Source organism: Rhinatrema bivittatum, chromosome 3 (genome assembly GCF_901001135.1).
Source record: "Rhinatrema bivittatum chromosome 3, aRhiBiv1.1, whole genome shotgun sequence".
NCBI lineage: Eukaryota > Metazoa > Chordata > Amphibia > Gymnophiona > Rhinatrematidae > Rhinatrema > Rhinatrema bivittatum.
The window spans coordinates 362,221,100-362,244,142 of NC_042617.1; the positions used below are offsets into that span (position 1 = coordinate 362,221,100).

The following is a 23,043-nucleotide window of genomic DNA, read 5'->3' on the forward strand; positions in this document are numbered from 1 at the left end:
GAAAATTGTTTTAAACTGAAAACGAAGGACCCTAGCCATCTACTATATGAAAACAATGGAAAAATAGAACCATCACCAGTCCTCAAACAATAAAATCAAGAAATATAATGAATACATAATTATAATAGTAAAAACATACTAATGGTATTTCAAAAAAAGGTGAATAAAAAATTTAATAATTAAAAACTACAATTTTTTTTAAATGTCCCAAACACCAATAAGATAGACAGCAGCCATATCCACAACCACCCAAAAAAATAAAAAGGAAAAAAATAATTCACTCTCTCCATACTTGGGAACTTGTAATTTCCAGTCACTCCAAGATTGTCGTGGATTAAGGGGAGTGGGGTGCACAAACTTTCTTCTCTTATACACACACACACACACACCCGCATAAACATATACTAAAACACACACGCTCCCCCTCTTGTACACACGCAGGTATCTTTGGCTGGGATCTGCCAGCAGGCCCAGGCCCAGGCCCAGGCCCTCCTCTTCATTTCAGCTGCTGACAAGTTGGGATCCATCTGCAACTCCATTCTTTCACACACACACACCAGGCAGACTCACATTTCTCTCTCCCACACACACACACACACCAGGCAGACGTCTTTCTCTCACACACACAAAACCCAGGCAGGCTCCCATTCTCTCTCACACACACAAGCCAGGTCCACTCCCATTTTCTCTCTCTCACACACACACACACCCCAGGCAGGCTCCCATTCACACACACACACACACACACACACACACTCCCTTGGCAAGCTCCCATTCTCACACACACACATTCCAGACAGGCTCCCATTCACACACGCTTCCCAGGGCTTTACACGTGTCTCCGGGCCCTTTTAAAATAGGCCCAGCGCACGTAAATCCAGAGGATTTACGCACGAAGGGCTTTGAAAATCTGCCCCAATATACGTAGAGGTCAGTGGCCTCCCTTCCTTTCCCTTACATTATTATTAAAATGTCCTGAGGAATCTCTTCAGCCTCAGGTTGGACAAAAGGTTAGCTATGGTTAACAGGTGGGAGTGATTGGATTCTCATTAGCAAGGTGTTGGGTTTCAGTTTCATTTGCAAGTAGAAGCTACACTTTCACGACAGGGAAGGGGGTCAAAGAGTAACACTCACTATTGCAATATTATATATATTATTTTCCGGTTGTTCCTCCACCTCTGTACCGTGCTCTCCATCAGGTACTGTTCCTATTTTTTCTCTCTGTCTTTTTTTCTCCCTCACTGCGCTTGCTTCTTTTATCTTCCTTGCTGCTCCCCCCCCCCTGCTTTTTTGTATATTTTTCCCCCCCTTTCAGTTATTCTGTAAACCGGCATGATGTACCCACGAATGTCGGTATAAAAAAAGCTAATAAACACTCTGCAAGGTTTCACTTGAACTTTGAGACAAAACACATGAAAAAAAAGCATGGCGCAGATTTTTTTAGTAGTGGCTGCTTTCTCCCATGGAGCTATTTCAAAACGAGATCCTCCCCAAGTGTATGTATAATATACCGCACAAACCCCTCCACCTGGTACTTATATTTTATATAGGGTATTCTCTGCCAACCTGCTCAAAATGTTCACTTCATTTGAATTAAATTTAATTTAATTTGATAGGAGTGCAGGGGATGGTTTCATATGTTAATGGGCTACCTCCTCGGTGCCATTGTTGTTTGAGACATTTCAAAGCTAAGTATAACAGTTATATTTCCGACAGCTGAATGAACAGTTTAAGTGTGTTTCACACGAAGAAAAATAAATTGACATTAAATTGAAGTTTATAAAATAAAAACCGAAAAAACAAAGAGAGGGGTTTATCTGCAGCCCATCTTATGAGATTTTTATGAAAAATATATTTTCAAATAAAAACGGAGGCTGGAGGGTGCGTTTATGATTAGAACAACAAAGGCACCGAGGAGGTAGCCCATTAACATATGAAACCATCCCCTGCACTCCTATCAAATTAAATTAAATTTAATTCAAGTGAACATTTTGAGCAGGTTGGCAGAGAATACCCTATATAAAATATTAGTACCAGGTGGAGGGGTTTGTACGGTATATTCTCCCATGGAGCAGCAGAGGTTTGAGTGGAAGGGAGGCAGGTGGAAAGGGAAGGAGAAGGGGGAGGAGGACTCTATTAACATGGATTACACCTGTTTTCAGAAAACAGCAACACTGGGAGCTCAGATGGGAGAATTTGGATCAAGGTTTCCATTCCCATTGGAGAGCACCGTGTGTTTCCTGTTTGTGTGCATAAACTCCTCCTTCTCTTCCCCTCCTCAAGCAAAAGGCTGAGCACACGCATGCTTTTTTAAATTCCTGACACAGGATAGCAGTTGCTTACTGCATTGGGAGTTATTTTTTTTTCTAACACATAGATTAAAACATCACATTAAAACACACAGGTTTACTGCACACCTCGTTACACTGGGCCCTGAATAAAATAATGCATGGTCAAACAATGCTACAGAACCTCTCTGAAACCTCAAGAGTCCTCAGTCCATCATGATAATTGAAAACAATGCATCTACTGCTACTAAGACAGTCTGAAAAATGCAGCTTGTATGTTTTTCTCTCTACCTGTGTGTATAAATTTTGATGTTTTACTTTTCACTTGACCTACATATAATTGTGTGCAAAGGTTTAGGCACTCCTGATCAAACTGCATGTTTCAGTGAACCTCTAAGTAAACAGAAGTTATCAACTTTTACATGGTACAAATTGAACATGATAGCTTTCTGCAATTTTTAATGAAAAATTACTATTTTTTGATTTTAACAGATTGGAAAAAAAAAAGTGAATGGACTGTGCAAAACTTTAGGACCACCAATCAGTTGATTCATTACTTTTTAAAATGGTTTGAATTAGGCCTTCAGTTTGTCGGGTGAAGACAATACATGGTTGAACCAAATACTCTGACCCTTCTAACTTCTCAGGTTGACTGTGCTGGACTATTTTCAACAACTATGGGCTCCTCAAAGCAGCTGTCTTAGCATTTGAAAATGAAGATAATTCATTCTTTAAAGCAGGGGAAGGTTATAAAAATATCTCCAACTGTTCCAGCTAGAAATTTCATCCGTCAGATCCATGTAAATTCCATTTTTTAATAATGTTTCTATTGAAACATAACGGAAGCTAAAGACCTTATGGCCCATCCAGTCTGTCTATCTGTCCAATGAATTTAGTATTATAATTCTCATCCCTTTCTTAGCGATCCCCTTTATTTATCCCATGCTTTCTTGAATTCAGATACTGTTTTTGCCTCCACCACTTCCAAAGGGAGGCTGTTCCACACATCCACTACCATCTCTGTAAAGAAATATAGAAACATAGAAATGACGGCAAAAGAAGACCAAATGGCCCATCCAGTCTGCCCAACAAGCTTTCACACTTTTTTTTTCTCATACTTATCTGTTACTCTTGGCCCCCATCAGCAACCCCCTGCTTCCAGCTTCCCTCCACCCCCGCCATCGATGTAGACAGCAGCGCTGAGCTGCATCCAAGCAAAGCATCCAGCTCAATTAGTCAGGGGTAGCAACTGCTGCAATAAGCAAGTTACTCCCATGCTTATTTGTTTACACAGCCTGTGCCATTCAGTCCTTGTTAGTTGTTTTCTGAATATAATTCTTCTTTTCTTTATTCCCCCTGCCGTTGAAGCAGTGTGTTGCGCTGGATATGTATTCCCAGTGAAGTATCAGGCTTAATTGATTCAGGGTAGTAACCGCCGTAACAAGCAAGCTACTCCCATAATTATTTGTTTACCCAGACTATGTAATTCATTCCTTGTTGCCTGAATATAAATCCTCTTTTCCTCTTTCCCTCCTGCCGTTGAAGCAGAGAGCTATGCTGGATATGCATTGAAGTGAAGTATCAGACTTATTTGGTTTGGGGTAGTAACCGCCGCAACAAGCAAGCTACTCCCTGGTTTTTTTGTGAATGCAAATCCTTTTTTTCCACATTTCCGCTTGCCATTGAAGCATAGAGCAATGCTGGAGTTGCATTGATAGTGAGTATGTTTATTGAATAAGGGTATTAATCTCCAGGTAGTAGCCATAATTCCTGCAAACTACTCCCATGCCTCTTCTCGTCATTCACATCCTTTAGACTTTATGGATTCACAGTATTTATCCCACACCCCTTTGAAGTCCTTCACAGTTTTGGTCTTCACCACTTCCTCTGGAAGGGCATTCCAGGCATCCACCACCTTCTCCATGAATAAATACTTCCTGACATTGGTTCTGAGTCTTCTTCCCTGGAGTTTTAAATCGTGACCTCTGGTTCTGCTGATTTTTTTCCAATGGAAAAGGTTTGTCATTGTCTTTAGATCATTACAGACTTTCAGATACTTGAAAGGTTTTATCATATCACCTCTGCTCCTCCTTTCCTCCAGGGTGTACATATTTAGATTCTTCAATCTCTCCTCGTATGTCCTTCGATGAAGACCCTCCATATTTTTGGTCGCCCTTCTCTGGAACGCTTCCACCCTGTCTCTGTCCCTTCGGAGATATGGTCTCCAGAACTGAGCACAGTACTCTAGGTGAGGCCTCACCAAGGACCTGTACAAGGGGATAATCACTTCCCTTTTCTTGCTCGATATTCCTCTCTCTATGCAGCCCAGCATCCTTCTGGCTTTAGCTATCGCCTTGTCACATTGTTTCGCCGACTTCAGTTCGTTAGACACTATCACCCCAAGGTCTCTCTCCTGCTCCATGCATACCAGCCCTTCCACCCCATCGAATACTATTCTTTCGGATTGCCACACCTCATATGTATGACTCTGCACTTCTTGGCATTGAATCTCAGCTACTATATCTTCGACCACTCTTCCAGCTTTCTTAAATCCCGTCTCATTCTCTCCACTCCTTCCGGCGTGTCCACTCTGTTGCAGATCTTAGTGTCATCCACAAAAAGCAAACCTTACCTTCTATCCCGTTCGCAATGTCACTCACAAAGATAATGAACAGGACCGGTCCCAACATCGATCTTTGCGGCACTCCACTTAACACTGCTCTCTCTTCAGATTAAGTTCCATTTACCGTCACACATTGTCTTCTGTCCGTCAACCAGTTTGTAATCCAGACCACCACCTTGGCACTCACTCCCAAGCTTCTCATTTTATTCACCAGCCTCCTGTACAGGACCGTATCAAAAGCTTTGCTAAAATCCAAGTAGATGACATCGAGCGCTCTTCCTTGATCCAATTCCTTAGTCACCCAATCAAAAAAGTCGATCAGATTTGTCTGACAGGACCTTCCCTTGGTGAAACCATGCTGCCTCTGGTCCATCAATTCTGCTGCTTGTAGATAGTTCACAATTATTTCCTTCAGCAGTGACTCCAATATCTTTCCCACCACCGAGGTGATGGGATATTTCCTACCACCACCGAGATGATGGGATATTTCCTAAGATTACTCCTGAGTCTACCTCCCTTTCAGTTTCATCTCTTGACCCCTTGTTCTAGAACCTCCTTTCGGTTGAAAAAGGTTCACCTCCAATGCAGGGAAACCTTTGAGATATTTGAATGTCTCTATCATATCTCCTTTATCTCACCTTTCCTCTAGGATATACATGTATAGATTTTTAAATCTGTTTTCATATGTTTAGAAAAAGACCACTGACCATTTCAGTAGCCACTCTGGCCAGACTCCATCCTGTTTATAACCTTTTGAAGTGCAGTCTCCAGCATTGTATACAGTATTGCACCAGGAACTATACAGGTGCAATATCACCTCCTTTTTTCTACTGCCCATTACTCTGCCTATGCAGCAAAGCATCTTTCTGACTTTTACTGTCACTTTATCCACTTGTTTGTCCACCTTAAGATCATCAGATACAATTACCCCCAAATCTTGCTTTTCTTTTGTGCTTAGAAACATTTCACCTCCAATACTGTGCTTTTCCTTTAGGTTTTTGTATCCTTTTTTTAAATTTAAATCTGTTTAATTATCAGAAAAAAAACAGAACAAAAAACCCAAGATAAACAAAGCCACAATAACATTGTACCAAATACAAATCAGAAGCATGGACCTCACGATGCAGTTAATGTAACAATGGAAATTATCCATAAAAAGCAAAAAAAATAGTCTAATGGCTTCCACCCCTGAGACCATTTATCCAACCAGTGGGTCTTAACAGCCACCGCCTTTTCATATTTACAATATAAACATATAGAATTCCACCAAAAGTGCTTATTTAGGAGGTCACTATGCTTCCAGTTGGACATAATTAAATGTATAATAACAGCTAGAAAAAATCTAACACTTTGCAGTGAGGGGGAGAAAGAGAAAATGGTAAAGCCGCCCCCCTAAGGAGAATTATTCAGTAGATAAGTGGAGCATTAATAAGAAGGACCTTGGTAATAATGTGCCACACTCTATGCCAGAGTCAACCATGGGGCAATAAAATAATGTGATAAAGTAGCTTTATTAGAAGAACTGGACCAAACAACATGTGAGGATAAAAGCCCCGCCCTAAAAAGTTTCCAGGGAGTCCACACCGCTCGATGATAAACAAAAAAAGAAGACTGTGTCAAACTGGAAGAAGAGCACCAAAAATACCCCCAATTTACATCATCAAAAGAGCAGTTTCTTGAAGCCATACATGTTGTGGGCTAGAGTGTGCAGGAAAAAGAGATGCCTTAAGAGACTTATAAACCCTAGAGGCTAGATGGCCTAAACGGCCAAAGTCCCGATAAAGGCTACAGAGGGTTGGATATTCAGTAAAATGAAACAGAAAGAAAAGGAGTTAAACAATTCCGCAGCTGCAACCAGGCATAATATTGAGATTTAGGCAAGGAGTAAGTATCTCTTAAGTCAGAAAACAGAAGAAGGGAGTTATCTGCTAGGATAGAGGTAAGAAACCAAATATTACAGGCCTGCCAACCTTTCCAGTTAATATTAATGCCACCTATAGTTATAGATTTATGAAACCATAAGGGTGCCAGTCTTGAGAATTGCCATAGAGGGCCTGAGGAGGCATGCATGCAGTCAAATTCAGAGAAGGTCCGATGCGTGGTGTTCAAAATCGGATGGGATTTAATAGGAGGGAATGAAAACATCATAAAAAGGGTTTCCTTTTGACAACTCTCCCATACAGAACACTGTGGTGTAAGCAATGCTGTACTGTGGACAGCTACTCCAGTATCACTGAAGCTTTTCAACAGTGGGTTCTGTTTTGCAGATCTGACCAGTTTTTAGGCAGTTCTATCAGAGATTTTTCTTGGTCTTCTAGATCTTGCCTTGAATCAGTTTTTTTTTTTTTCAACATTTTTGTGAATGACACAACGGAAGGGTTGTCGGAAAGGGTTGTCTTTTTGCCGATGATACCAAAATCTGTAAGATTGGACAGCCAGGAAGGAGTGGAAAATGTGAGGAGGGATATATATTGAAGCTCGAAATTGTCTAAGGTTTGGCAGCCAAGATTTAATGCTAAAAAATGCAGATTAATGCATTTAGGATACAAAACCCCTCCTCTTTCGATTTTTGTGGCATCATAAAGCCCCTCACATTGCCTTATCCAAGTTAAAAGTTGACAAAGGTCATGGAGGAGTTAACTTTCTAGATTTTTATTCTTACTGCCAGGCGTTTATTTTGCAACAAGGTTACCACTGGTTATCCTTGTCCTTTTTTATATCTGCTATGCCCTGGTGGATCTCTATAGAACATGCATTTTGTCTCCGTTTCTCTTTGATGTGATAACTATGCAATTGTCAGCAGTACAATATGTCATTTATTATTCTATTATTTTTTTCTAGTGTTGTGCCTGATCTAGCCATTTTTTACTATACTTTTTCCTATTTCCTGGATCCTTGTTTGTCTACTGTTTTTTCTTTTGTATTTATTTGTTGACAGCTTTGGGCTTCAGTCCCTCCTGATGCAGCCCTTGTGGCAAAACATGGCCTGTGTAGGGGAACCGAGATCTACAGCATCTCTGAATAAAGTTTTCTGAAAATAATCTGCACTGATTAGGTCTTGATTGATATCTCCATGACAAGGATCCTATAATAAATCTCTAGGCTACACTTGCTACATATGTTTAACTTTATTCCATGTAGAGGTTGTGTTTGCTTCTATTCACTATTCACAATTTGATCAGGGCTGCTTATACTTCTTCTTACAACTGTGGGGGTTAAGTGTTCAGTTATTTTGGAGTAAGATCTATAAAGTTCTGCATAATCTACTGCACTCTGCTTTCAGTCAGTCAAAAACACAAAACAAAAGATAGACATCTTTATTTATAAAAATGATTTAGGCTGTTAGAACACATTAAATACACACAAATTCCTAGTACTTTAGTCACATATTTTTACTTAGGTGGTATTTTAACTCATGCAGGGTTGCTTTGGTATATTAGTAGATAAATCTCAAGTCAGCCAAGTAATTTCATCAATCAATGCTCCAAAGAACTCTGTAGTAGACTGACATTTCTGGCAGAATCTAGCCCCAGCCATCTTTATTAAAGGTACAAGATCGGTGACGCAAGTGGAGAGGCATAGTCCATTAGTGATGTCTCAATGTCTAGGGTTGTCATTTTAGCAGCCTCCCCATGTCAGCCGTGCCACGTGATCAGTCTTCAGCTTGGTAGCCTTTATGAACCCCAGCAGCTCCAGCTCTGACACAGCTTTAATAAAACGAGCACTGATAGCAATGGTAAAGGAAAAGAACACTATAAACCATCAACCACAATAAAAACTTACCACTGTTTTCTATGAAATTAAATGGCATGCTAATTATTCTTATATCAATGAGGTTTGCTAGAAAATATTTAAATATGTTACTTGGAGTCAGCCAAAGGCAGTGGCAGTGTTGCATAGGAGATTAAGAGTTTGAATCCAGAGCCTGGTTTGTGCTCCTTGGGTTGGAAGGAAATGCTGCAGAGACAGTGCTTGCAGCCCTGGAGGAGGAAGTCCCAACCAGTGCACATCAATGATAATCTTCAAAAAAATGGGGGAAAAACCCCTGGGTAGTTGTGAATGAAAGTTCATAGCGGCCCAGCCCTAGGAGGGTGGATTCCGGTTCAGCTGGAAGCCCAGAGAAGTAGAAAGAAAACTAAAGTTGCTTAACTACGATGAGTGTTCTTTGTAGGGAGCAGGATAATCAAACACACAAGGAAGTGACATCATCTAATATAAAGCGTTTTATCACAAAACTTAGAATGCTTTTCTGGGCATATGTAGGACCTCCAGTGAGGCCTCCTGCAGTCGTACAAAATAGTTTATAAATAAAGCTAACTTCATGCGGAAGCATTGTAAGGCCGATTATCCTGCAGTCTGTGGAGAACACGCACTACAGGTGAGCAATTTATTTTTCTTTGTCAATAAGCAGGATGATCAGGCACTCAAGTGTGAATCCCCTAGCTAAAGATAGTCTTCCAGCAAAAGGGAAAAACACGCAGCAGATTGTCAAAGGAGCAAAAAAACACAGTTTTGAGGGGCAATGCTTCTTTTTTTGTTTATTACTTTTTTTTTTTTTTTAACAGTAGACAACCCTAAACAATTAAACTGGGCCTGGGGGGAGAGGCGGCATGGCGTTGAATTCTAACTGTCAAAAATAACCCATTAAGGACAGACTAATCAAATTTACTACTGCTTCAAGAGCCTGTGTCCGAACAGTAATGGGATGTGAATCTGTGGACTGAGGACCATATTGAAACCTTGCAAATCTCCTGCATAGAAGCTGATCTTAGATGGGTAACTAACACAGCCATGTCTCTAACATGTCCATCTAGGGTCAGACCTGTTGGGCATAACTGAAGGAGGTGCAATTTGCTATACAATTAGAAAGTGTTCATTTGGTTACAGCAACCTGAGGCTCGTTTGGGTCAAACGAAATAAAAATATGAATGGATTTTCTATGGGCTTGATCCTGCTCCAAAGAGAAGGAAAGGGCTCTCTTGCACTCCAAACTGTGTAAGGCTTGTTTACCTTTGTAAGTATGGCAACTGAGAAAAAATGTTGGAAGAATTGATTAAAGTGCAAATAAGATGCCATCTTAGGCAGAAACTTGGAATGAGCGCACAGCACCACCTTCTTGTGATAACAATTACTATAAGATGGGTAAGTCACTAGGGCCTGAAGCTCATTGACTCTGCAGGCTTAAGTGTCCACCACCAAAAATATGACCCACATCAGGTACCTGAGCTCAGCGGCTAAGTACCACGCTAAGGTATCAAGACACGGCAGGTCACTTGATGGGAGGCTTCAGCTGACGCAATCCTCACTTCAATCTGACAACTAGAGGCTGTACAGAGATAGAGCTATAGATAACTATAGAACTACTATTTGTGCAAATTACAAATTTATCATTAAAAAAAACCAACAGATTACTCATTTATATATGGCTTTGTATTACATGTGTTTAATAATAAAATAGATACATTTTTATTTAGGTAATTTATCTAAAAAAGAAATGCATTTGACACCATTCTTTGCCTAACTGATGTGTGGAGACTGAGTTTTTAGCCTCATTTTCTGATATCCAAAAAAAAAGTCCCTATTTAAATTGCAGTAGGCCTAATATTATGGGATCCCAAAAAACCCCCTGTGATTTAAGAACATAAGAAATTGCCATGCTGGGTCAGACCAAGGGTCCTTCAAGCCCAGCATCCTGTTTCCAACAGTGGCCAAACCAGGCCACAAGAACTTGGCAATTACCCAAACACCAAAATCATCCCATACTACTGATGCAATTAAAAGCAGTGGCTATAACCTAAGTCAACTTAATTAATAGCCGTTAATGGACTTCTCCTCCAAGAACTTATCCAAACCTTTTTTGAACCCAGCTACACTAACTGCACTAACCATATGCTATATCAATCAAGTTCCCTACAATTTTGTCTGTTTTCTCCACAGCTCAACTGCAGCTATTTGGGCAAAAGAGCTTAACCCAGCTTTGAACCTGCGGACTGCTGGGACGAGGGGTGGCGATTTCCCTGTGAACTATTATGGGGCCAGAGATTATTGAAGAAAAACAACCCAAAAGGGGTTGACATGTTGCCCAGAGCTCAGACAGGCAACCCCACCCCAGAAGCAAGGGGACTGGTCAGAAACTAGTAAAAGGGATTTATGGGAAAACGTCAATGTTCTTTGCAAAACTTGTCAGATTAGAGGACCCTTCCAAGAATCTGAGAATGCAGATTTGGTCTTTACTTAAGCACACATAAAATAAGACCTGGATCGCATATTGCAGGCTTCAACTCAAAAACAGGTTTAATTACTTGCATTCAGTTTCAAGGTTTCACACATAAGAACATAAGAACATAAGAAATTGCCATGCTGGGTCAGACCAAGGGTCCATCAAGCCCAGCATCCTGTTTCCAACAGAGGCCAAACCAGGCCACAAGAACCTGGCAATTACCCAAACACCTAGAAGATCCCATGCTACTGATGCAATTAATAGCAGTGACTATTCCCTAAGTAAACTTGATTAATAGCAGTTAATGGACTTCTCTTCCAAGAACTTATCCAAACCTTTTTTGAACCCAGCTACACTAACTGCACTAACCACATCCTCTGGCAACAAATTCCAGAGATTTATTGTGCGTTGAGTGAAAAAGAATTTTCTCCGATTAGTCTTAAATGTGCTACTTGCTAACTTCATGGAATGCCCCCTAGTCCTTCTATTATTCGAAAGTGTAAATAACCGAGTCACATCTACTCGTTCAAGACCTCTCATGATCTTAAAGACCTCTATGATATCCCCCCTCAGCCGTCTCTTCTCCAAGCTGAACAGCCCTAACCTCTTCAGCCTTTCCTCATAGGGGAGCTGTTCCATCCCCTTTATCATTTTGGTTGCCCTTCTCTGTACCTTCTCCATTGCAACTATATCTTTTTTGAGATACGGCGACCAGAATTGTACACAGTATTCAAGGTGTGGTCTCACCATGGAGCGATATAGAGGCATTATGACATTTTCCGTTTTATTAACCATTCCCTTCCTAATAATTCCTAACATTTTATTTGCTTTTTTGACTGCTGCAGCACACTGAGCTGACGATTTCAATGTATTATCTACTATGACGCCTAGATCTCTTTCTTGGGTGGTAGCTCCTAATATGGAACCTAACATCGTGTAACTACAGCTAGGGTTATTTTTCCCTATATGCAACACCTTGCACTTGTCCACATTAAATTTCATCTGCCATTTGGATGCCCAATCTTCCAGTCTTGCAAGGTCCTCCTGTAATGTATCACAGTCTGCTTGTGATTTAACTACTCTGAATAATTTTGTATCATCTGCAAATTTGATAACGTCACTCATTGTATTCCTTTCCAGATCATTGATATATATATTGAAAAGCACCGGTCCAAGTACAGATCCCTGAGGCACTCCACTGTTTACCCTTTTCCACTGAGAAAATTGACCATTTAGTCCTACTCTCTGTTTCCTGTCTTTTAACCAGTTTGTAATCCACGAAAGGACATCGCCTCCTATCCCATGACTTTTTAGTTTTCGTAGAAGCCTCTCATGAGGGACTTTGTCAAACGCCTTCTGAAAATCCAAATACACTACATCTACCGGTTCACCTTTATCCACATGTTTATTAACCCCTTCAAAAAAATGAAGCAGGTTTGTTAGGCAAGACTTCCCTTGGGTAAATCCATGTTGACTGTGTCCCATTAAATCATGTCTTTCTATATGCTCTACAATTTTGATCTTGAGGATAGTTTCCACTATTTTTCCCGGCACTGAAGTTAGGCTCACTGGTCTATAGTTACCCGGATCACCCCTGGAGCCTTTTTTAAATATTGGGGTTACATTGGCCACCCTCCAGTCTTCAGGTACAATGGATGATTTTAATGATAGGTTACAAATTTTAACTAATAGGTCAGAAATTTCATTTTTGAGTTCCTTTAGTACCCTGGGATGCATACCATCCGGTCCAGGTGACTTGCTACTCTTTAGTTTGTCAATCTGGCCTACTATATCTTCCAGGTTGACAGTGATTTCGTTCAGTTCGTCTGACTCATCACCCCTGAAAACCAACTCCGGAACTGGTATCTCCCCAACATCCTCACTAGTAAACACGGAAGCAAAGAATTCATTTAGTCTTTTCTGCAATGGCCTTATCTTCCCTAAGAGCCCCTTTAACCCCTCGGTCATCTAATGGTCCAACCGACTCCCTCACCATGTTTCTTGCTTTGGATATATTTAAAAAAGTTTTTATTATGAGTTTTTGCCTCTATGGCCAACTTCATTTCAAATTCTCTCTTCGCTTGTTTTATCAATGTTTTACACTTAACTTGACAATGCTTATGTTTTATCCTATTTTCTTCAGATGGATCTTTCTTCCAATTTTTGAAGGATGATTTTTTGGCTAAAATAGCCTCTTTCACCTCACCTTTTAACCATGACGGTAATCGTTTTGCCTTCCTTCCACCTTTCTTAATGCGTGGAATACATATGGACTGCGCCTCTAGGATTGTATTTTTAAACAATGTCCAAGCCTGTTTGAACACTTTTAACCTTTGCAGCTGCACCTTTCAGTTTTTTTCTTGACTATTTCCTCATTTATCAAAGTTTCCCTTTTGAAAGTTTAGTGTTAGAGCTGCAGATTTACTTATTGTCCCCCTACCAGTATTAGTTTAAATTTGATCATGTTATGATCACTGTTGCCAAGTGGCCCCACCCACCGTTACCTTCTCACCAAATCCTGTGTTCCACTAAGAATTAAATCTAAAATAGCTCCCTCTCTTGTTGGTTCCTGAACCAATTGCTCCATGAAACAATCATTTATTACATCCAGGAACTTTATATCTCTAGCAAGTCCTGATGTTACATTTACCCAGTCAATATTGGGGTAATTGAAATCTCCCATTATTATTGCACTGCCAAATTGGTTTGCTTCCCTGATTTCTCTTAGCATTTCATCATCTGTCTGACCATTTTGTCCAGGTGGACGGTAGTATACTCCTATCACTATACTCTTACCCAACACACATGGGATTTCTACCCATATAGATTCTACTGAGCATTTAGTCTCTTGTATGATCTTTAGCCTGTTGGACTCTATACCCTCCCGGACATAAAGTGCCACACCCCCACCAAGTTGATCCTCCCTATCATTGCGATATAATTTGTACCCTGATATAGCACTGTCCCATTGGTTATCCTCCTTCCACCAGTTTCTGTGATGCCAATTATGTCAATCTCATCATTTGCTGCTATACACTCTAACTCTCCCATCTTACTTCTTAGACTTCTGGCATTGGCATATAGACATTTCAAAGTGTGTTTTTGTTTGTTTTAACAACCTGCTTTTCAGTTGTTTGGGATAATTCGGAAATCATTAGTTTTGGTGATTTTTTACATATAGGCATATGGACTATATTTGCTTTTAATGGAACCTCTCTGTTGGGATGCCCTAACTCTCCTGTTTCATTAGTATCCTTCAAGGATACATTTCTCCGAACCATGCACTGCTGAGTGACTGTCGGCTTTCCCCTTTGTTCTAGTTTAAAAGCTGCTCTATCTCCTTTTTGAAAGTTAGTGCCAGCAGCTTGGTTCCACTCTGGTTAAGGTGGAGCCCATCCTTTCGGAAAAGTCTCCCCTTTCCCCAAAAGTTTCCCCAGTTCCTTACAAAGCTGAATCCCTCTTCCCTACACCATCGTCTCATCCATGCATTGAAACTCTGGAGCTCTGCCTGCCTCTGGGGTCCTGCACGTGGAACAGGAAGCATTTCAGAGAATGCCACCCTGGAGGTTCTGGATTTTAGCTTCCGACCTAATATCCTAAATTTGGCTTCCAGAACCTCTCCTCCCACACTTTCCTATGTCGTTGGTGCCCACATGTACCACGACAGCAGGGCTCCTCCCCAGCACTGTCTATAATCCTATCTAGGTGGCGCGTGAGGTCTGCCACCTTCGCACCAGGCAGGCAAGTTACCAGGCGGTCCTCACGTCCACCAGCCACCCTGCTATCTACATTTCTAATAATTGAATCGCCAACTATGATGGCAGGCCTAACCCTTCCCTCCTGGGCAGTAGCCCTGGGAGACTTGTCCTCGGTGCGAGAGGACAATACATCACCTGGAGAGCAGGTCCTTGCTACAGGATCACTTCCTGCTACACCAGGGTGTTCTCCTACTGGGAGACCTTCTGATCCAAGGCAGCACTAGGGCTGCCAGACTGGATTTGGGACTTGACTACTATGTCCCTGAAGGTCTCGTCAATGTACCTCTCTGTCTCCCTCAGCTCCTCCAAGTCTGCTACCTAGCCTCCAGAGATCGGACTCGTTCCCTGAGAGCCAGGAGCTCTTTGCACCGGGTGCACACATACAATCTCTCACCGGCAGGTAAAAAATCATACATGTGACACTCAATGCAAAAGACTGGAAAGCCTCCCTCTTGTTGGCTGGACTGCTGCCTTCATCTTAGTTTTATTGAGTTCCTAGTTAAGTTTAAGATACTAAGGGAGTTGGAATGAGAGTAGTTTAAATTTACAGGTGAATTTACTAATTAATCAGCTAGTTTCCTACAAGGGGATGATTAAACTTTCAGTAAGGGCTGATACAATAGTATGATTTAGATAAGACCCTGATTGATTTTTGATGAAAAACTGTCTCGTGCCTAAAAATCAAGGGTTGAGTGGGTGGGAAAGACAGATACTGGAATTAACTATCTCTGGCTTGCTTATTACCTCAGACACACACAAACTCTAAAGAATATATCCCTTAATTTCACCTTTCACCAACTTTTATAAGCCCAAAAATTTCTGAAAGCTATACTTACCAATCCTCTTTAACCACAGTTAATCTTCACTCAGTTAATGGAAGGGTTTGAGATTCGCGCGCCGTTAGGCGCGCGCGCTTCCGGTCCTCCTCTACTGCAAAGGAATGCTGGGCCTCTGGAAGCTGGGCTATGGACGCCAATCCCTGGATCACTTGCGGTGACTTCTGGACTCCTCTCCCGGGGGATGCTGGGAGCAGTATGCAGATGAGCCTTCCGGTCCTCCTCTACTGCAAAGGAATGCTGGGCCTCTGGAAGCATAATTTCTGGTTTGAGATTTCACAGGTCTCCTCTAGGTCCCAGCAGTAACCCTCCAGCCTTTGAATTGCAAAAAAACCCTGAGGTTTTCCCAGAGATCCCTTTATTTATTTATTTATTTAATATACCATTTTTTGGCACTTCAAAGTGGTTTATGTTCAGGTACCATAGATATTTCCCTATCCCCAAAGGGCTTACAATCTAAGGAGATGATTTTTAAAGGAGTTACACGTCTAAATGTACAATCATAGCAATTTTCAAAAGCCACTTGTGCATGCAAAATCTATAGACAATTCAGTGGCACATATTGTAGCAATTTTCAAAAGCCCACTTACACAGATGAGGTGCATTTACATTAGTAAAACCCAATTTTATGCCTGTAAATCCTTTTGAAAATGACCCACTAAGTTTGTGACTTGCTCAAGGTCACAAGGAGCGGCAGAGGGATTTGAACCCTGGCTTCCCTTTTGTCTGGTTTCTGACCAGGGAATAGGGTTTCCCCAGAGTTCTTTGCAATTCGAGAGCTGGAGAGCCACTGCAAGGACCAGGAGGCCATCTGTGAAATCTCAAACCAGAAATTCTGCTGAATGTTATCTCTGAAACCCTGAAATTGAATAGAGTAATTACATTTGTTTCAGCTATCCAGAGAACTTTATCCAGATAGCTAATAGATTATATCTGGCCAAGTCTATTGCTGAATATCCAGATAACTATAGAACTACTATTTGTGCAGCTAAGACTTAAAGTTGAAAATGCAGAGTCATGCATTTGGGGGTGCAAAAACCGAAGTATAGTGTAGTGGGTGAAATTCTTCTAAGCATGAAACAGCAGCAGGATCTGGGGTAAATGTAGATGATGATCTTAAGGTGGCCAAACATTCGGATAAGGTGATAGCAAAAGCCAGAAAGCTGCTTGGGTGTAGAGGGAGAAGAAAGATCCACAGAAAAAAGCAGGTGATATTGCCCCTGCAAAGTCCCTTGTGATACCTCATTTGGAATACTGTGTACAGTTCTGGAAACCGCACCTTCTAAAGGATATAATCCGATTGGAGTTGGTCCAGAGGATGGCTACTATAATGGTCTGTGGTGCTTGTTCTAAAGCATATGGGGATAGACTTAAAAAATCTAAACATGTATACCCTACAGAAAAGGCAAGATAGGGGAGATGTGATAGAGCTGATTTTACCTGCATAAATCTTTTGAACATAGGTCTCAGGCTGCATCTGTGCACATGTTTACAACCGCACAACCTAAAACATGCTATTCCACATAGAAAACATTTGATCTCTTTTTATCTTTTAAAATGACTTGGTTTCCATACCACATCTCCCCTATCTTGCCTTTTCTGTAGGGTATACATGTTTAGACTTGGTTTCCTTTAAAATGACCAAGGTTTCCATACATAGGAGGAGAACCTCTTTCAATGGAAAGGAGGTTCTAGAACAGTGGTTCTCAACCCTGTCCTGGGGATCCCCTCAGCCAGTCGGGTTTTCAGGATATCCACAATGAATATGCATGAGAGAAAATTTGCATACACTGCCTCCATAACATGCAAATTTTCTCTCATGCATATTCATTGTGGATATCCTGAAAACCCGACTGGCTGGGGGGGTCCCCAGGACAGGGTTGAGAACCACTGCTCTAGAACAAGGGGGTAGACTCAGGAGTAATCTAAGGAAATAGTAATCTACAGAGAGAGTGGTGGATGCATGGAACAGCCTCCCTGTCTTGGTGAGGAGACAAGGACAGTATCTGAATTAAAGAAAACATGAGATACATAGAAGATCTCTGAGGAAGTGGTAGGAATTTTAAAGTTGAATTGTTTGTGTAGATGGGAAAACTAGATAAGTCATTTGGTCTTTCTGCCATCACTATATTTCTATATAAACTTAGCCAAAGAGTGCTCAATACAGCACTATCTGGCTAAGGGGGTCATTTTCCAAAGGTATTGCATGCAAAAAGGGACTTTTCGCGGGCGATATCTAAATCGGGGCAGAGTCCGTACCGGAAGGGGAGGAGTCGGGGCGGACTCCGCGACGACTTCGCTGACGGTGAAAGGTAAGAATCCTTATTTCCGCCAGTATCGTGCCCAATAGCGCCACCTTTCACCTTATTGCCCCCCCGGTACCGCGCGATTCAGGAAGCCGGGCGAAGATAGAAAATCTAGGTCTAAATGTGTTAGCATGCCAATGCAGTGCCCCCATTTTTGTTCTGGTAACTTTGTGTGTACAAAGGAGGGATATTTTTTAAAGGGCCAGATTTATGTGGGTCAAAGACTGGATAAACACACTTCCCTTTTGGTGAGAAATTGTCATTTGAGAATCAAAATGCTTAAGACGGTTTTAGACCATTTTGGGATATGATAATCTTGAGAGCTGTAGTTTTTGCTTTAGTTCTGTCTTATATTAATTTTTGCACTGCTTTATTCTTGGGGGTGCCTGTGAGAACCACACGAAGACTGCAGATCATTCAGAATATGGCGGCTCGTATTGTGACTGGAAGTCCCAGGAGAATTCCCTCAGAGCTGTTATTATTGGGCTTACGTTGGCTGCCAGTGAGATCGAGGTGTAAATTTAAGAATCTGGCTCTGGCTTTTAAAACTTTGAAGGGAGGTGGTTCATAACAATTGAAGAACCGTCTGAGTTGGTACAGGCCCAGTAGAAGTTTAAGGTCCTTGAAAGGTTACTTTTAAGGGTTCAGGAGGTTAAAATGTTTCAACGTTCTCGCTTGAAGGCTAGATCCTTCTCTGGAGCTATTCCCCATATTTAGATTAATTTACTGCTGAACTTGAGAGAAGAGGTAGATTTTTTTAAATTTAGGGAAGCCCTAACAACCTGTTTGAAATTGTTCAGTAGATAGGAAGTGCCCAGCAGAGGAAATGAAGAAATTTTTCCCAGAAGGTTTTTTTAATCTTATTATGTATTTTTAATTTATGTGTTTGTATTTTTAAATCTGTGTTTTATACTTTGTTGTAAATCGCCTAGGAAGATATTTTCTGTTAGACGATGAATAATAAACTATTTTAAATAAATAAATAAAGCTGATTTTACCTGCATAAATCTTTTGAACATAGGTCTCAGGCTGCACCTGTGCACATATTTACAAACCGCAACAACCTAAAACATGCTATTCCACATAGAAAACATTTGATCTCTTTTATCTTTTAAAATGACTTGGTACAATACAAAATAATCCTAAAATAGAAGTATAAATTAGATGGGACTGCATTTGAACACTGTGAGATTATGCAGAATATAAATTATTTTTAAATAGATAAATTAAATACATAAAGCTTCTGGAACTTCCTCAAACTTGCCAAAATAAAAACCCAACAAATGGCCAACGAGCTTAAAGAAAATGTAAAAGGAAAGAGGAGCAGTTCCATTTTTCTCTCTAGAAACGGAATATTTGTCATAGTCAGAAACAACTACTTTGATCAGTAGAGATTTTTCATTCCTAGATGTAGGGTCACAAGGGATGGAATAAAATCAAAATATCTGTTTTGATTCTGTATCACAGAGATGTATACATGTGGTCAGGAAATGCTCTCTCTCACTCTAAGCTTCTTGAATACTGTTAAATTTATAACGTGTTTTAGTGCATGCCCTAAGTTCACAATGTCACATGAGGCCATGGACGGAGCGACTTCAGAGTTTGCATAATGTGCCAACACCTAATGCTCACTCCCGGAGGGTGTTAGTGCACATATGAAAAGAAACTTGTGTGCAAGTCTGCTTTTAAAATAATAATAATAATAATAATAAAAATAAATAAATAACTTGTAATTCTTTACAACTATTTGTTCAATTTCTTCAGTGGAAATTTCATGGGCTACTGCGCACCGCGATGTCCTTAAGTACCGTCAGAGAAACATCGTCATTGGCTGGGGTTGTAAGTGGTGTTTAACCTGACACATCGCAGTACTTACATTTCAGAAATACAATTAAAATAGTTTACAAGTTAAGTGAACGTATTTTTAAAGCATTTTGTAATAATAAAAAGGATACTGGATAACTTCATCCACTCGACCAGAGGCCACTGAAGCAGAGTCTGCTCCTTCAGCAGTGGTGACAACGGTTGTAAATGCCTGGGAAGGGAGGAGTTGGAAACACAAAGCAGGCACGGGAGAAATTCTGGGTGGCAAACACGCAGCACTTTTTAAAACAAACAAACTGTGTATTGGGCTTTCTGACTATATAATGCAAATATTCCTTACTGCTGAGAAGGTCATTTTAACATAATAACATTGTTATGCAGGCCTTGTGCTGATTTCATGAGCCGCAATTAAAGAGTCATCCAAGAAATAATAGAAAATATTAGCAATTCTATGGTGTGCAGTAATAATACACAGATACCTACCCTCAACAGACAATGAACTCGTAATGCAAGGGTTTTTTTTTTTCCCCTGTGAACATCTGTGGCAGCAAGCAGTGAAAAAAGTAAACATTAGAAAGAAAACTTTTAATCTAAGCTTACTCTAAGTAAGATATAAGCAAAAACTAACATTTCTGCTTGTGGCAGTGATGGTGTGGAGGGAATGCAGTCATATTTCAATAATCTTTCTGCTCGAGAGAAAACCTATAGATTGAGATCTAGGAGCAAACATCTGCGTTCACTTGAGAACCACCACTTCCCTATATTGCCAATTCGGGGAGGCAGGTTGGAAATGGTTAAGACCCAGTGAGTAGGCGGGAGAAGCAGCAGCTAAATTTGTAAATCCTGAACGGTTTAGGGGTTACTTTTACTCCTGTAAGCATGGCTGAGACAGCATCCACACGTCATGCTAGAAAAGGCTATAGAGTTGGTAGGGGCATATCAAAGAGCCCATGCTCCTCGGGGACAGGATTTAGCAGCTGGCAAGGGCTCAGCTGAATTACAAAGGGGGGCGATGACTGAGGCTTTAAACCCAGGGTTTCTATCTTTGTTAGGAACAAATACGGGAAACCAAAACGGAGGACGAGAGTAAGGGTTCGGCTGAACTTCCCCCAAGGCCTCCCTTGATGGCCACAGAACCTCTGTCCTCTATAAGTCAGCCACATGTTTGGGATGTAAACCCAGAGATACGCATACGATGGATCAAATATCCCAGTGTTCTAGCAAGCTTGGTAGACCCTTGTCACAACTGCAGATTAATTTAGGAAGCTAGCTCATGAAAGTCCTGGTTGACTCTGGGAGTGCAAAAATCCTAATGAGATAGGCTATAGCAGAAAAGACCCAACTAAACTATAATATGTCAGTCATGCTATCCTGTATCCATGGGATTTGCCAGTCTTATCCTACTAACCCAGTAATCTTTACAACCGCTGAAGGGGCAGGTCCTATGGCCGTTGGGGCACTTCCCAAACTTCCATACCCTGAGGCAATAGGGAAGTTTTTTTTCCTAAATTAGAAAGTATCTGAGAACTGTCAGTAGAGAGTGGAACCAGACTGGGGGAATTGTTTCCATCAGAAGAGCCTGGTCTGTTTATACAAAGCCCCAAAATATGGAGGAGCCACTGGGAGTGTTGGCAGGAAAACAAGAGAGGTTCCTGTGAGACGCTTTGTACTAAAGGATCCCTAGGGGGTGGTAGAGAAACCTAAGATAGGGAAAGTAACTCTAAGCTGTGCGGTTCTGAGGAGCTCCTTATCATAGATAGAGGTGGGGGAGGTTGAAAAACAAGGTGAAGTGAGCACAAAGTTGCCCAGGTCCTCGGGAAGGGAGAAAATCCACTCACTGCACAGAGCGTCAAAAGGAGAGTTATGATCGGGAACTTAGTTTGTGGCCCCCACTCGAACATTTGTGTAGGATTTGAGTGAAACAAAATTATTATTTCTCTGCTTACATACCTCTAACCAGTCATAGAGGTTAATCAGTCTTCCACATTCCAGATGGAGTTTATATGCAATGCATATATCAGGAGCGAGGTTGGAAATGACTCCATCATTGTTTTTCAAAGCTTCATTCTGTTAAGGAAAATAAGAGTGGTAAAGTAATGAATATATTTATACCATGGCATGTGTGTACAGTTCTATAATCCTTGGTACCCACATCCAGTACACATAACCAATAAAGCATCAGTCTATTTGTGCTGTCATTTAATATATGTCAATCTCTTTTTCTCCTCTGCAAAGAGTTTCTACATGAACTTAGTAACGATTTTGCCTAGGCTGAATTGCTGCTTTAAGTGCTTAAAGTCTGGACACATTCATGGTTTCTTGCTCTGATGTTTATTTTACTATGATTTATCAACCAGCTTTTTTTTTAAGAGATTCACTCAAGGCCACTACAACATTACATCATTTGTTTGCATGTAAGACTCCCTTGTAGAAATAAGGTCTAAGGTTTGTCATAAAAATATCTCAGACCAACAAGACCTTGTGTGTACCACAACTGAATGACGACATTGTTGCAGCGTTTAAAATCTGCCCTGAAGGAACCACGATGGCAGTGACGGAATACCCTGGAAACACTAATGAATGCAAGATGATATTTTAACATAGAAAAGTACAAAGTGCAATGACTGTTTTGTGTTCCTTCTCATCTGGTTTCCATCAGCGAGTCCTCAAATGACATCCAGTAATTCCCCCCCTTGTAAAATCCCCTCCCAAAAACAGACTTAAGCACTGCAGCTCTTTGGTCAGCCCCACAGGTATCTTCCAAAGGAAATTAACCTCTCACTATGTAATGATACCATCCCAGACAAGTCAGAAGAGCAAAAGACTGAGCCTGAACTGAATGCAGATCTGCTTGCCAGTGCAAAGCACTAACTCATTAGGCCGCTTCCAGAACTCACTTTCCATTGCGTGTGTAACTCTAGTGCCAAAGCTTCTCTTTGAGAAAAATCTTGCCTCGTGCATTTTTTTTTTTAAATTAAGGACTGAGAATCTTTTAGCCAGCGATGGGAAACTGCCATCTGAGTGTTCTAAATGGGTCTAGTTTTCAGATAAACCAAAATATATTTGGCTGCTCTAAGCTAAATGTTTCTAGCTCTTAAGAAAGAGAGGTGATATATCTTTATTGGCCTCTCTTTGTAAGTGCAGCCTCAGTAGCATGCAGTGCAGGAATCAACCCTGTTTCTGCTGTT

The 23,043-nt window shown here is 41.0% G+C and overlaps 1 protein-coding gene across 3 annotated transcripts in view; it reads right to left on the reverse strand.

Annotated features, from left to right (window-relative positions):
- ORC3 (origin recognition complex subunit 3) overlaps window positions 1-23,043 on the reverse strand; it is a 211,015-nt gene that overhangs the window by 20,651 nt on the left and 167,321 nt on the right. For 2 of the 3 annotated variants that reach the window (XM_029595435.1, XM_029595434.1), the window contains exons 18-20: window positions 21,806-21,922; window positions 19,987-20,066; window positions 8,213-8,635 (exon numbers count right to left, since the gene is read on the reverse strand). In XM_029595435.1, coding sequence (XP_029451295.1) covers window positions 8,530-8,635; window positions 19,987-20,066; window positions 21,806-21,922 — 303 coding nt within the window. In that variant the 3' untranslated portion in view covers window positions 8,213-8,529. Of the gene's footprint in view, window positions 1-8,212; window positions 8,636-19,986; window positions 20,067-21,805; window positions 21,923-23,043 lie in introns of those variants that run through there. The other variant, XM_029595436.1, reaches the window with a different exon arrangement.